The 14,068-nt window shown below is 37.4% G+C and overlaps 2 protein-coding genes across 2 annotated transcripts; one reads left to right on the top strand and one right to left on the bottom strand.

Moving 5' to 3' along the window:
- On the bottom strand, window positions 1–5,101 carry LOC112560020 (coiled-coil domain-containing protein 134-like). Its single transcript, XM_025231568.1, has 6 exons — window positions 4,809–5,101; window positions 4,347–4,468; window positions 4,018–4,102; window positions 2,945–3,123; window positions 2,365–2,439; window positions 1–1,898 (listed from the first exon to the last, which is right to left on the bottom strand). The coding sequence occupies exons 1-6, from the start codon at window positions 4,999–5,001 to the stop codon at window positions 1,800–1,802; spliced, it is 753 nt and encodes a 250-aa protein (XP_025087353.1). The 5' UTR covers window positions 5,002–5,101; the 3' UTR covers window positions 1–1,799.
- Window positions 5,102–5,281: 180 nt separating this feature from the next.
- Window positions 5,282–11,201, top strand: LOC112560021 (protein YIPF6-like). Its single transcript, XM_025231569.1, has 7 exons — window positions 5,282–5,346; window positions 5,603–5,695; window positions 6,507–6,585; window positions 7,677–7,719; window positions 8,435–8,572; window positions 9,198–9,358; window positions 9,723–11,201. The coding sequence occupies exons 1-7, from the start codon at window positions 5,320–5,322 to the stop codon at window positions 9,839–9,841; spliced, it is 660 nt and encodes a 219-aa protein (XP_025087354.1). The 5' UTR covers window positions 5,282–5,319; the 3' UTR covers window positions 9,842–11,201.
- The last annotated feature ends 2,867 nt before the right edge of the window (window positions 11,202–14,068 follow it).

The following is a 14,068-nucleotide window of genomic DNA, read 5'->3' as shown; positions in this document are numbered from 1 at the left end:
TGTCAGTTAAGAAGATTCTCTTTTTATTTTGGTGATGAACATAAGAAGAGGAAACGTTGTAATAAATGAAAAACTTCTGTTGTCGCAGAATGGGCAGTAATTTAAATAGTGTCACAATTAAGTAATAAGTACTTATTCTTCCACCCAAAATGGTTTGCCAAAGCATTAGTTTGGCCAAAACTATAAGTGGCATTCAGAACAGAGTACAACATACAACATACAATATGATAAAATACCTCTTTGGACTCCATGTTTGTTTATAAATTACAGATGGAAGTGACTAGGAAGAGAGAACTTTTGTCCTTACAAAACTTGATTTTTTTTAAGCCCTTTGTTGTCTGAACCATTCTGGAAATTATTAACACATTTTTTTCAGCCATAAACAGAACTCTGTCAGTTCAATTTTTATGTTCAGATATCATACATGTAGATGTTTAATGAATAATCATTCCTATTGACTAATGAAATACATATGGCAGTTTAAACATTCAAAGATTAATTCAACAGATGACAAGGACATATAATTAATATAATGCAATTGTTAAAGGGGCATTTTTTAGTGGCAGAGGAATGACGAGAAGCTCAAAAAGCATTTATTATCTAATGTGGAGCAACAGGTCAAAGGAAAGATGTAAGTCCAAATGGATATTTTCATTATTCATAGATTTGAAACAACCCATTAAAATATACTATAGAAAAAGACAGATCAATGTTGTTATAGAAACTATGATCAAATTTGATGCTATACTAGTCATAGCATACCTGGAATTATAGACATATAACTTTACTGAACAAATAATTTGAGTTATCTTTAATGTATCCTTTTCATTTATCCTACAACAGCAAATTTCTACTTTTTTTTCTCCTCTGAGAGGCAGGAGAGACAGTTTTCTTTAAGCATAGTCAATTAAAGGCTGAACTTTCACCATTCAGCAGGAAAAAAAATGGATTTCGATTTGATAGAGGGAAATGACGTTACTTGCTGAGACAAATGGAAGCAATCAGTGAAGAATGACCAGTAGGGTAGCTGTCACAAAATATGCTCCTTCTTTCCCTCCCTACGATCAAACCATAGATGTGCCTTATCTATTTACATAACAGCATACACATTCAACTTCCATCTTATATGTGTGCAACTACGAAATGGGTTTGGAGTTTCCCTCTACCTACCCTTATTAATCACATTCCGCCAGTACAGGCATAGTATGATGAATTGCATGAATGACAGCTCTTTTTTCCTCGATATGTGCATTATTCTGATGAATTTTAATTGTGACAAAACAGTTATTTTCAGCAATGTGACTTTTAAAATCACTTTCAAACAATACAGCCAAAAAGATCATCATTCACACAGGCAGTGATAAGTTGGCTGCATTGACAATTTGCCATTTTATCATGTGGTCATTACGTGTATTTAAAGTACACTCACATTCCAATTTTAGTAATGTGCCTGGCAATGAAAAAACCTTGCTTACACACAAGATTCTGAAACATTAATATATGTGAAAAAAGATCAACAATAATTTGCATAGATACCTGTACTACAGTATTGCATCACGGGTGAAATTACTGCATTATAATGGATATATTATATATTTTAATGGATATCAGTCAAAATTACGAACAAAAATATAAACCAAGTCCTTTAACTGAAAAGTATGTAAAATTGTCGTGCATCATTCTTCTTTTATAAGATTCAAGCTTAACAGCAAGAACAAGTCATTTCATCAAACGATATCATAAAGAAATGTTTCAATCATGCAAACAAACACATTTTCCATGTTGTCTCTTGTAAGATGCTACAATTCCGTTCGGCTCATTCTCGGGCCTCTTGGAATTTTTTTTCTCTCCTTTTCTTTTGTTGCCTTCTTGGGAACAATGGAAACTGGGACTTTTTCCTTAAAACAAAATAAATAACAAGAACTCACAAGGATATATCAATGTCACATGATAAATAAATTATTATCTTAATTGCTAACAATTTTCTTGAACTCCAACAATTTCAATTTTCTTGAAAGATCAAAAAGATAAAAAAAAAAAATGAAAGAAAGAAATGAAAGATTCACAGATTTTGAATGAGTAACCTTCTTGTCAAAGACTTCCATAAATCCAGCTCTAAAGGGAAGATGCACTTCATGATGCCTCTAGCCTGTTTGCAGCATTCTGATCAAATATTACCAGTCAGATGTTTGCAAAAATAAATAATAAATATTGCATCATTTAACTGTTTTGATATATAAAAAGCTGCAGCAAATCAGATTTATAGATCTGATGCATAAAGAAATAGCAACATGACTTTCAAGAAGAATTCATGACCTCCAAAATCAATGATTTAAAAAAGACTTCAGATGTTATTTGACTCACCTTAGGATCTACATCACCTTCATATGGATTGACAAAATCTGCAGATTTGGGCACAAGGTTTACCTCCTGCCCCATCTGAAAACCATAACAAAAGAAAAAATGTTCTCACCTGGCAGCAGGCACCCAGAGTCTCAAAATTTCAAGATTTTTTCCTTTTATCGACTGATAGAATATTATGGCACAGATCTTGAAACCTAAGAACTGATATTAAGTTTTATACACTGCCCTAATTTTATGACATTGATCTTGAAAACCTAAGAACACTGTCAGTTTATCAAAATCTGCCAAAGAGAGCAGAAAATATGAATTTTTGCAAATTGTAATTTTTAAATTATTTTTGTGCATTGTATGAACTGTACAAAATGCTACCTTTGAACACAAAATAAATCTAAACTATTCTTTTCATATGTCATACTTTGAAATTAACATTTTTGTTATGCTACACTATTCTGCTAAATTTTTTTTCAAATCAATCTCAGTTAGTGCACACTTCACGTAAAAATGTGCAAAAGTTGGGAACATAATCATCAAAAGAACATTTACACTAACATGCACTATGTATGCTAATGCCAAACCCTACCAAATTCAGAAGAGTTTCGCCGGAACCCTCAAAGACTTGCGACTGATTGCAGAAGCCATAACTCCAAGCAAGCAAAAGTTGCCACTCACGATTTCTGTCATAAAACTCATGGACAGCTTTTGGCATACGAAGAACCATGTCACCAAACAAAGCAGTGTTTTCAAAAACCTTTGACATACCTGTAAAATCAAATACAGATCAATAGACTATCCATGGAGCAAGGTATAAACAACTGCTGATTTGCAGTGATATGTGTGTGTGTGTGATGTTGTAGGTGCGCACATGAATATCCTTGATGTAACTTTGTTTGGTTTATATAAATATGATTGTCATTTGCCCGTAACTTTTTTCTTTTTGTCTGCTCATATTTTTCAATGTTGACATCTTTAATGCTGCACATTGCAATGTACTTTATTTCTTATTTTTATTTCTAACTTTTACTTTTGTGACTAGACCACCTCCAATGTTCAAATTGCCCACTGGGACGAATAAAGTTGGTCATTGTCAACTGCTGATCTGCCTATAACATCAGCCAAGGCCATAAGTAAACTAAAAGAATATATTTCCTGGGTGTGTTATTTCACCCAATGTTTGAAAATAAAGATGGATCAAACGAGCTCAGAAGTATTATTTGGAAATATTTGGGCCAGTGGTGACAAAAAAAATGTCAGTCAAATTGCTGGTCCAGAGAGGAAGTAAGCATAAACTAAGGTGACCAGACGTCCCGCATTTGGTGGGACAGTCCCGCTTTTGACCTCGTGTCCTGCCTGAATATCGGGCGGGACGCCCAATGTCCCGCTTTCTGGATTTTGGCAAAGTCCATCAAATGTCCCGGTTGTCTTTAAAAATCACTTTTTTCGGCGTTTTTTGAAGGTGACGACACCATCATCGGCACGTGTCCCGCTTTCGCCCCCGAAACGTCTGGTCACCTTACATAAACAGATTGAAGGAATCAAACTATGTGACAAGGTGTCAGCATGTAAAAGTAATTCTGTTTACAATGAATGTCTGCAAGTGAGCTGTCGTACATTTGATTCTCTGAGTTCAACAATTTTTTTTTTCAAGCAACCTACTTTCTCTGATTGTTTCATTTTGTGGAAATTCATCACCAGGCAAAAACCCCCACATGGTCAAATTCTGCCGAGCATCATGCAGGTTCTGAAAGACATCAACATATAGTGTTTATTTTGCTGATTCATACAATATAGGCACATTCGTGCAGGCAAGCAACATCTGCCTATCATTTTGTGCCTATAAAATAACTCTTTTTTTCATAATTTTACTACAAATCCGTTCAAGATGTGCAAAAAATGGATTCCCTCAACCAATTATATGCCAAATATATAAGTTCATTACATAACTGTCCAATATTCTGTGAAGATTAACTAGAGCTAAAAAGTACCTTGAACAGCTGCGTGAGCATAACATTCACCAGTTTGAACTGTGCCTCCTGATTTCCAAACCGCTGCATGGACTTGACAGCGCTAAGTTGCATCTTTCTATGTTCGTTAAACAGTTTTTTGTCTGACGACCATGGTTAAAGAGACTGCATAATGTGGATTTTATATGGATGTACAGCATATCAAAACTATTAAACATGATAAATAATTCATGCTTCATTGATAACATTTACAATTTTAGTAACCCTTATTTCCATATGCAACTCCCAAGACATCGGAGATACACTTCGGTGCTCGTGAAGACTCCAGACCATGGTTTTGTTTGCCATCTGCACCACACCATATCATCCACACCCACATGCATGTCGAACAAAGTTGTTTCTATTCTAAACCAAATATAATATACAATCAGCCGCGGCACAGAACGACTGCGAAAGGTAACTGCGGGTTATGCATAAGGATACATTGCTCGAGGTGAGATATTTTCCCTTTCATCTTCACATGTTCATCTGATTTTTCAGTAGCGGGAAATGTCGTCTGCTTCTCATCAGTAATGTCTGTATTTTCTTTGTTGCTGTCCAGTTCTTCTGCAATTGAGGTATATCTAGAAATTATCATTAATGATATGATATAAAATTCAAATGCATAAGAATGCATATTTGTTAAAGTTACACGCTGTCCTTGTTTATGAGGCGCCGAAAGTGGTTACGTGTATGCATAGTATTCAAACATACAATGTAGACTAAATGAGAATTATCGTTACACATATAAGAATTGAAGCACTCAGACACATTCAGACTTTAAGCTACACGCTATATTGAAAATATATAAATATTATTGATATCATGTGTGTAAATATTCATGTAAAGACTTAATTGTTGATAAAGTAGTTGATATGGCTCCTATTCTCAAATAACTTAAGGCCAAATTGTCCAATTCTTAGTCAGCTAATGTTCCTACGACTAACAATCAATCATGGCTGACGTGGAGTTTCATTCTGAGGTCTAATTCAGATTTTGCTTTATGCTCTAGACTATTGGCTTACGTTAATCGTACACTCCTTGATAGCTCCTTGTCAAGAGAAAGACTTCTTTTGAAATCTTCTTTCGTTCTCACCACCATGTTATCATATATATAGCAAGAGTATCCAAAATATTAGAGCTGGAACGTTCCCTATAGACGTTTTTGCTGAAACTTTATTAAAAGCAAGAAAGTATAATGAGATTTCAAAGTAGATGCTTGTGTTTTTCCAATACAGGTGAGTGCTCCTTTGGAAGGTGACATCAATGCACCAGTTACAGAAACTACTGATGAGATCTCAACGCTGGACGAACCTGTCAGAGAAACCATCGTAAGTTTTATTGATGTATCCCATTATTTAGATTTTTATTTTCTAAAGAAAAGTATAAGTAATCCCGTAGCCTTACGGTCTTTAGGAGTGTGAGTGTCAGATACATCACTTACCTCAAGGCCATCTTTTTTGCGAAGGTGGTGCCCCTCTCATCCCTTTCGTTGCCTTACCTTCCACAACTTTCAACGGAGTCAAGGTGCCCATTTCATAGCTGTGTCAGCTGGGGAAAGTATGCCATCGCATGGGTATCGGACCAGTTAGTGCTTTCCCCTTTATTTTGCTGCTTTGGAAAAAAATGTGAAAACCAAATAGTCTTGCTGTGTAGTGTTGTGGTAACTTCAATGTGTTGGTACAATAAATTTATTTTAAATATAAAATTTTAATATCAGTTTTTTATGTCATGTTTAATGTCAGTAACATACTTCAAACTAGAGAGAGAGAAAACATATACTCCTCGGTTATGAGAGTTACATCGTCGTGGTCAATTATCGTGCCAATTTAATGCAGTATATATATAGTTGAGACAGGTTGTTTTGGAAACATCTGCCTAACCTACACTGTTTATACTGCTACAACTTACTTATAACGCGCAAAACCGTATCATGGAGAAACGCTCAATGCGCTGTACTTACAGTGTATTTCATTATTAAACGTACTGGAGACTGTACACAGTGCTGTATGAACGTATGATCCGACTTACGTCGAAATTCGGTTTAGTTAAGAACGGATCCCCATCGTAAGTCGAGGACTACCTGTACTATGAAATATTGTCAGCCATAATTAAATACATATCTTATGAAAAATGTTGCAGATGAGGGACCTGAAGGCTGTGGGATTCAAGTTTTATCACGTGCTTTATCCAAAGCAGAGCAAACTGCTGCTTCGTGAATGTCAGTTTGCTAATCATAGTATTATATGATTAAAAAAGTCAAAGGCTAACCAATGATTTTTAAATAATGGGTTTAATCATCTTAAGATGCCAATTTCCAAGCTCTGTTTATTCAGATGATAAATCCTTTAAAAATTGCAGTTGTCACCATAATTTTCCTTGACATCACAAAAGTAAGCTCAGTGATTTGGCAATGTCTCGTCGGTATGTGCTCAACACTCTTGTGTTGGCTGAGACCTATGAAATTATTTGTTAGAATTGAGATCATATCTGTGTCCTTTTTTCAGGGGCTCCCCCACCCACCCACCCACCCCCCAAAAAAACAACAAACTCTGACTAAAATACAGATTGCATTGATGAAATAAAATAACCACTGCAGCTATGTTCTCTTAACTTGCTAGAAACTCTAATTGTTTTACTTCTACACAGATTATTCTGGGATGTGTCCTTGCAGGATTCCTGCAAAATTTCACAGAAGCATACATAGTCTAAGAGCCAATGCATGTTTATGTATGCTTAACATCTATGACTTTCCCAAAAATAATCGATCATATTCACTGCACTGGTTTGAAATCACACATTTAATTGATATAATGATCAGATAGCTTTCAAATCATTTATGTGTTAGCCACCTACTAGCTCTCAATTTTGTGAAGCATTTGTGACTGTGACCTATCACTATCACTGACAGAAATATGATGATGCCAGGAGTTTGGGTCTCTGAACACGTAAGGTAGAGCTGAATGAGCAGGTGTGTTTGCCAGGTGGATGCTTTTAGCCAGAAGATCAAGGGCTGATGACAGAAGGTCCTAGAGAGTCGAAAAGTGGAAGTGGTTTTAGTTGCTGATAAAAAATAAGCTGGAAAGCATTAGAAACAGTCACTATATATGTCAAAGCAAAGAAGGTCCCAGAATAATCTCTGCTTTTTAGGTTTGTAGCAAAAGAGTGGGGTGCTTTGGGTTGGTTTTTTTTTGGTATTTGGTATCATATAGTTTTTTTTACTGCCTGCTTACTTTTTAAATACATTTTTGTTTGGCATCTATGACTAAGATCTGTGATACAGAAATGAAAATCTGTTTTAAACGTTTGCAGGGGATCTGTGGGGACCACTTATTCTTTGTACCTTTATGGCCATGTAAGTATCTTTGGGGAACTTTCTTTCAGTTGTAATTGACATTATTGATTATGATGAAGAGCTCTTTAAAGCACAGTATATAAATAGTGACTTGTTACACTGTCTCACATAGTTGTACAATAAACATTCATTGATCATAAGACACATCTTAACGTATGCAACCATTACTACCCACACCATAAAAGAACATAAAAGCGTGCAGGCAAACTCACGTAAATTAGTAAGGTGGTTAGTGTTTTAAGATAGTGCTTATTCAGGGATTGGCAGGTTTCTCAACCAGGCTGGGACTGGTAGAAATGTGTGCTAATATTGATTTTGTTTGTTGAGGCATTGTGCATTTCTGGGCTATTTCTAAAACTTTGAAACTTTACTGACTAGTTTGCTGTGCACATGCTAATCTCCATTGTAGCCAAGGGATCAGATTTGAAATATTTGAGCATGGCAGTGGCTACAATAAATACCTTTCCCCTCTCTGCATACCTGTATCTAGTGATGCTTTTTCCTATAAGGAAAAGTAGTATTCACACAAGTAGGTTGTAAAATTTGTGGATGAAAGTTTATCTTCTATTATTTATACTTTGTGTGCCATACAACATTAATAGACAAAACTTTGCCTTTTTTTAAAATCTAATCCATGTTCACTGTCTAAATGCTCTATGTTGTCACTGTATTTGAGTTCAGTGATGTCTTTGACAGTGCTTATCTGGCTCCACAGGATGCTGCAAGGATCCACAAATGAACTGGATCAGATAAACAAAAGTGATGGCGGTCCACAGTTTGCTGAAGTCTTTGTCATTTACTGGGTTGGTGCAGCTGTTGTTACCCTCAACTGCAAACTCTTGGGTGGAAGCATGTAAGAGTGTTTCGTATCTTACAAAGAAATAGCTTTAAAAGTTAGACCTAAAAAAGTAAACATTAATGATGCATTTTACTTGTTTCTTTTGCAGTTGTTTTTTTTTTCACCAGTAGTTTTAATGTAATGCATAGGTTGAAAAAGACTGCTTTGTGCACTGATTCAACAACCAGGCTAATCTAGCTAATTATTTTGCAGAACTTTTAAATGTCTTTGTATCTTCAGTAAAATTATGAAATCTTTCATAATTCTTGAAAAACTATTTCCATTAGTGCTCTTATTGTTGAGATCATGGTAGAGCAAAGTGGGCACAGAGCAGAAAGAAAACATGTATTATAAATTTAAACTAATTAATTTTTGTTGTTAATTTTATTAATTTCAGGCTTTTGCTACTATAAATAGTGCAAAGTTGTGAACAACAACAAATTTATATGCATATATTTAATATCATGTAAATATGTGGTTGAAGTCATCTTTCCATATTAACACGCATCCACAACAGCTGTTTTGTACAGATATCTAATATCTACATCATTTACATATTTTGAAGTTATCTACGTATATACATCTTTTTATGTGAGCATGAAGCCCAAACATTGATTTCAGTGGATGATGTATGTTTCAGCTCATTTTTCCAGAGTGTGTGTGTTCTGGGATATTGTGTCTGTCCACTGGCCATAGCACTTATTATCTGTCGCATCATACTGGCTGCAGCCACACAGACAACTATCCTCTTCGTTATCCGTTTCTTAGCTGTCCTGGCTGGCTTTGGCTGGTCGACATTTGGTAAGATGTTAACGCCATCATTTTATAGAACTCTGACCAGAGAAAGGAAATAACAGATATTGCAACTGATCTGATCTTAAGCTTACGTGAGCATAACATTTTTCACCAGCAGATTTTCAAAAAGTAAGGGCTTCAAACTTGGGAAAGGTGACTTGTACATTTTGTGTATTCTGTCATTTTCTTGCAAGCATAGTTTATAGTTTATATAAAGTAATTATGTTTGTTCTTTTATCTATTTATTTTATCTAATTAATTTGTCACAAGCTTTTTTTATCAAATTTTTGCACTTGCCAGTCATTGAATTTATGATTTATGTCTCTTTTGATAAATAACCAGCTTCACTTGTGTTATCTTTTCCTGACAGCATCTACAGCTTTCCTGTCTGACAGTCAGCCCAGTGGCCGCAAAGCTTTAGCAATGTATCCACTCTTTCTCTTCTACTTTATCATTGGGTGGCTTATCATTTCACATACTAGGAGCTGAAAAAAAAAACCTGACATTGCTATTATTGTTAACATATTTATAGTTAAGTTCTTACCCTCAATACACATTCACAATCATAATACATCTGTGTGGACATGTCCTCTCTCTTTTTTTTCACTTTCTTCCTGGCTCCTCACATATACACAGATTGATAAGATTGTGGGAAATGCATGAGATAATGGTAAAACTACCCTCACGTGATTGTTGATATGTAATATTTTTCATGTGAAGTTCTCGAGGGTAAAAATAGACATATTTAGAGAAAACGATAGATCTTGGGTCTTTTGTACAGCAAGTGGGAATTCCTTTCTGAGCCAGCTGCTGTTTTTTTTTTCTACACTTTTATTCTGTAGTTTTACCTTTCTGTGTCAAAAACTGTAGTAAGCTAAAGTTAGGTGAACTGCTTTTGAGCATGTTCTTTATTCTGTTTTGTGCTCCTCACTGGGCCTGTTATATTTTTACTTTCAAGGAGTACAGCAGTTTGAGAGGGTTCGGTAATAATACTGTTATGTGGACCATGATATTAAATGCTATTTGATGTGTGTGGATGGGTAGTTGATTGGTGTTATGCTGTATGGATGCTAAATAAAGTGAGCGTGTCATTCCGAGTGTATTCAGTGCTTACATCTGTATCCATCCAATGAATGCATTTGATCCTGTTTTGGGAATCATGTCTTCCATATAGTGGCAATGTAAGGTTGGGATTATGGGATGGAGTATTTGCAGCTTGTTCCTTTACCTTGTTTGTTGTACAAGAGGGGGGTTTTTTTTTCACAAATTATAATTGGGGCTAAGAAACTTAGAAAGAATAGTAAAGCATTGTACAGAAACCATTTTTCAAGAAAGTAGGACAATTTCTTTTTAATTTACTGAAATGTGTTAATTACTTGTAAATACATGAGTTTTTTTTCTTCCTCTTATTTTCCCAGAAGAAAGCATGTTTTTGCTACCATTCCTAATATGCTGAGCAATTACATGTATATGTTAATTTATATTGTTAGTCATAACAGTCCTTTCTGTTCTGCTGGGACTATTACTTGATCTTTGCTGTAGTCTGTAAAGTTTGTGTAATCGTGTCAACTATTTTCACAAAGTTTGTTAGTGTGTTCCTTTGCACATGTTCATCCTTTGTGGACGCATTTGAGAGAGGCAGACACACAAAGAATAACTAAATACACTTTTACCTACATGCATTTGGCAAATTTAAAACATAAAAAGTTGCAGTTTTTTTTTTAATTCTTGAAGGGTGTGAATAATTTGCATGGCGTTGTAAATTCTGATTGGAGGTAAAACTGTTGGTGTTAAATAAATGTATCATAAAAATGGGATGCAAATGACATAAAGAAAATATGGCAAAATTTAAATTTTGTTCTGTGTTTGAATACATGTAAAACTATTTGCACAAATTCTTACCTACACAGCCCAATAATTATGATGACAACAGCTTAAATTTCCATCGAAAGATCAAACTAAGATTGGCATCCTTATTCATGAGTTGAATTAATTGAAACTGCTTCCACCTCATAAGGAATGGAGGGCAGAGGAAGGAAACAAACTCCATAGGCCGTAGCGATGAAGTTGTTTCCAAAGTTTTTAAGCGGTGTCCAAAACCTCACAGATGCAGTTTTACTCCTGGGATCATAGTTATTAAACGGGAGCAACGATGCCCTGTGGTAGAGAAACGAAAGTATGGGGTCTGGACATCGTATTTTAACTATGAGCTTCTCATGCTACTCTGGGGAAACAACTTGCTCCTAACTACAGCCCCTGATGGTCAACCCTGCGAACAGGTGCCACTTTCAGAGAAAAATACATGTTACACGGGCAAGATACGAACCCAGTATTTCACGATATTGTTACAGTGGACACTTGACTGAAGAGTAAGAAACAATAAGTTGCTCATGCAATGCTCGAAGAAATACCATTATCCGTTACACAATGACGAAAGTACTTATCAGGGCATGCAAGCTCAGCCCTCCTGAGAAATAACTTATCGGGATTATGTGGATGAGTGTGAAGATTTTACATGGCGGTTATACAGAAGCTAGGTCAAACGTTCATCCATATATGTTACCTTAAGAAGGGCTTTTATCGAGTACAGCTAGTGTGACGCAAGAATTGTACCAAGAGCCACAGCAGCGGCTCAGTTTTTCTGTCTGCACACAGAATATGAACCCTCAGGTGAATATCTGCTGGTCTGCTAAAAACGGTTTATTCAATGCTGAGAGGACAATTCCTGGCGTCTGTACCCTCTAGTTCCCTCGCCTTGTCCCGACCACCTCCATCCGCCGTTCGTCGTGTTAGTCCAACCTACCTCCACCAGACAGTCTTCGTGGTCTTTAGGGGCCTCTTTGATGCGTGGGATTATCGATAATGTGACCGCGTCTGCCTCGACGAAACTTGGCAAACGGAGAACCAAAATAGCTCAGTGGTTTAGCCTGTTTCCCTTAGAGCTGGGTGCGGGGTTGTGTAGAGACAAGATGGGAGAGAGGCAGATTATACAGACCGGTAAGCGCTCAAAGCGCTGTCGACAACACTGAGCTTTGAACTCCAAAACATTCCCTCGAGTTGAGATGTTGCGCACGATAAGCATCTGTGGGTGTGTACCGCGTACCAGTGGCGTAGGAAGATGTTCGGCGTTGGGGGGGCAAACTCCCTGCTGACAGTGAGCGGCGTTCGCACTCGCACATTACGTAAAAAAGGATTGGGGGGGGGGTAGTATCACAACACGCTGCTTTATTGTTAAAAGGCATAGCAGCATTAAATAAGAAAAAACAAATTAAAGAATGACTCCCCGGCTAACGCCATTCACAAGAAATGTGATAAACGTTATAATCATATAAATCATATTAATCAAGGTTGGCAAGTCAGTGTGCCAAAAAAACTGCGTCTTCGGTGATTTCTATTAATGAACTCCATTGCAATCTCGTCCAGATTAAGCAGATCAACCCACTCTTAAATACACGCATAATGAGACAGTTATTCAAGCGCGTTTGTGTCATGGAACTTCTCAGGTATGTTTTTGTTTGTTTTAAGGAAGAAAAAACTGCGTGGAAAAACAAAGGTAAAGATTAATTAAGCCTACTCACCCAGCGGCTCGTGACACGCTTTGTTCTATCTCACAACAAACGCGGGGAAAATACGCTGGTTGCTGGAACCCTCTTCTAGACACCATGCCAGTTCCAGCGACAGTCCACACAGCACGTGGCAAACCCCCGACTACTCCCAGAGACGGGCACAGGTCTCTCCACCACCGCAAAAACTCCTCTTCCGCCCCGCCGTCCTCCCAGTCCTGTGTGGCAGGTTTCTATAGGCTTCGAGAAACCTCCAGAACCTTTCCCTACCCACAGGGACCAGCGTCCGCAAGATAATACACGTTACAAAGAGACACAGCCCTATACCTGAACTTGGTGTCCGCACACCCTGGGAAAATAGCCCCATCCACCCCAAAGAGAATCAAAGAGACCAGAGAGGAAGGGACGCAAGGCTACCCTATAATTAAGGGCCATAAACTGGCCAGACCATTGTGGCCAGGGGACGAAACTAGGGTGGGAATGGCCGCAGGGCCACCCCTTCCTCGCTCCGCTACCCGACGGTGCTGAGCCAGCGATGCGACACGTTCTATGGCCATCTACCAAAACACGGACACATATATACAAACCAAACAGTATAACACAGATAACTTATGTTGAGTACCAGCCACAGTCGTTGATGATAAAAGAGTGCCCTTGTGTAGTTTTAGAAATGTTACATATGCACTTCCCCCTGAGTCGTAGATAGCAATAACACCAGTCTCTCTGTCTCTAAAGAAAACTATCAATATAGGGACTCGGAGTCTTTGCCTTACTTAGGTAAAGTCAAAGCCGTCAGTTCGCACTAAACCGTTGGTGTCTAGTAAGATGGAAGTCCTCGTGCTTCGCTAGCTTTTCACAAAGTGTAAGGGTTCCTGTCTGATCGGCAAGACTGGGGTATTGGTATGCAACTAATTCGTTACTGGCTTTCTGTGTTCCCCATGGCCAGTGCGGCCCCTTTGGTTGTAAGCGATAGCAGATAATTTTAGGGTGACAGCGATAGGTGGGGGATGTTTTATGTTGGTCAAACGAAAACCGCCAAAGAAAAGGCGTCGCATTATGGGGCAGGGGGGGAGGAGACCACACTCAATGTACCGATGTACTGTCCGGCTGCTTTCTTCGCTCAGGCTTCAACACAAGCCTGCAATTAGCATGG

This window comes from Pomacea canaliculata, linkage group LG3, assembly GCF_003073045.1.
Source record: "Pomacea canaliculata isolate SZHN2017 linkage group LG3, ASM307304v1, whole genome shotgun sequence".
Classification (NCBI taxonomy): domain Eukaryota; kingdom Metazoa; phylum Mollusca; class Gastropoda; order Architaenioglossa; family Ampullariidae; genus Pomacea; species Pomacea canaliculata.
This window is presented reverse-complemented; position numbering and strand designations above follow the sequence as displayed.

Bases quoted from the DNA above. Each gene is read 5' to 3' on its own strand.
- LOC112560021 (XM_025231569.1), top strand. From the start codon at position 5,320: ATGGCTGACGTGGAGTTTCATTCTGAG. The intron at 7,720-8,434 runs GTAAGTATCTTT...CTGGCTCCACAG, and splicing joins CTTTGTACCTTTATGGCCAT to GATGCTGCAAGGATCCACAA. The intron at 8,573-9,197 runs GTAAGAGTGTTT...TGTATGTTTCAG, and splicing joins AAACTCTTGGGTGGAAGCAT to CTCATTTTTCCAGAGTGTGT.
- LOC112560020 (XM_025231568.1), bottom strand. From the start codon at position 5,001: ATGCATTCTTATGCATTTGAATTTTATATCATATCATTAATGATAATT. The intron at 4,103-4,346 runs GTACTTTTTAGC...GATGTCTTTCAG, and splicing joins TGCTCACGCAGCTGTTCAAG to AACCTGCATGATGCTCGGCA. The intron at 3,124-4,017 runs GTAGGTTGCTTG...TTGATTTTACAG, and splicing joins AAATGAAACAATCAGAGAAA to GTATGTCAAAGGTTTTTGAA.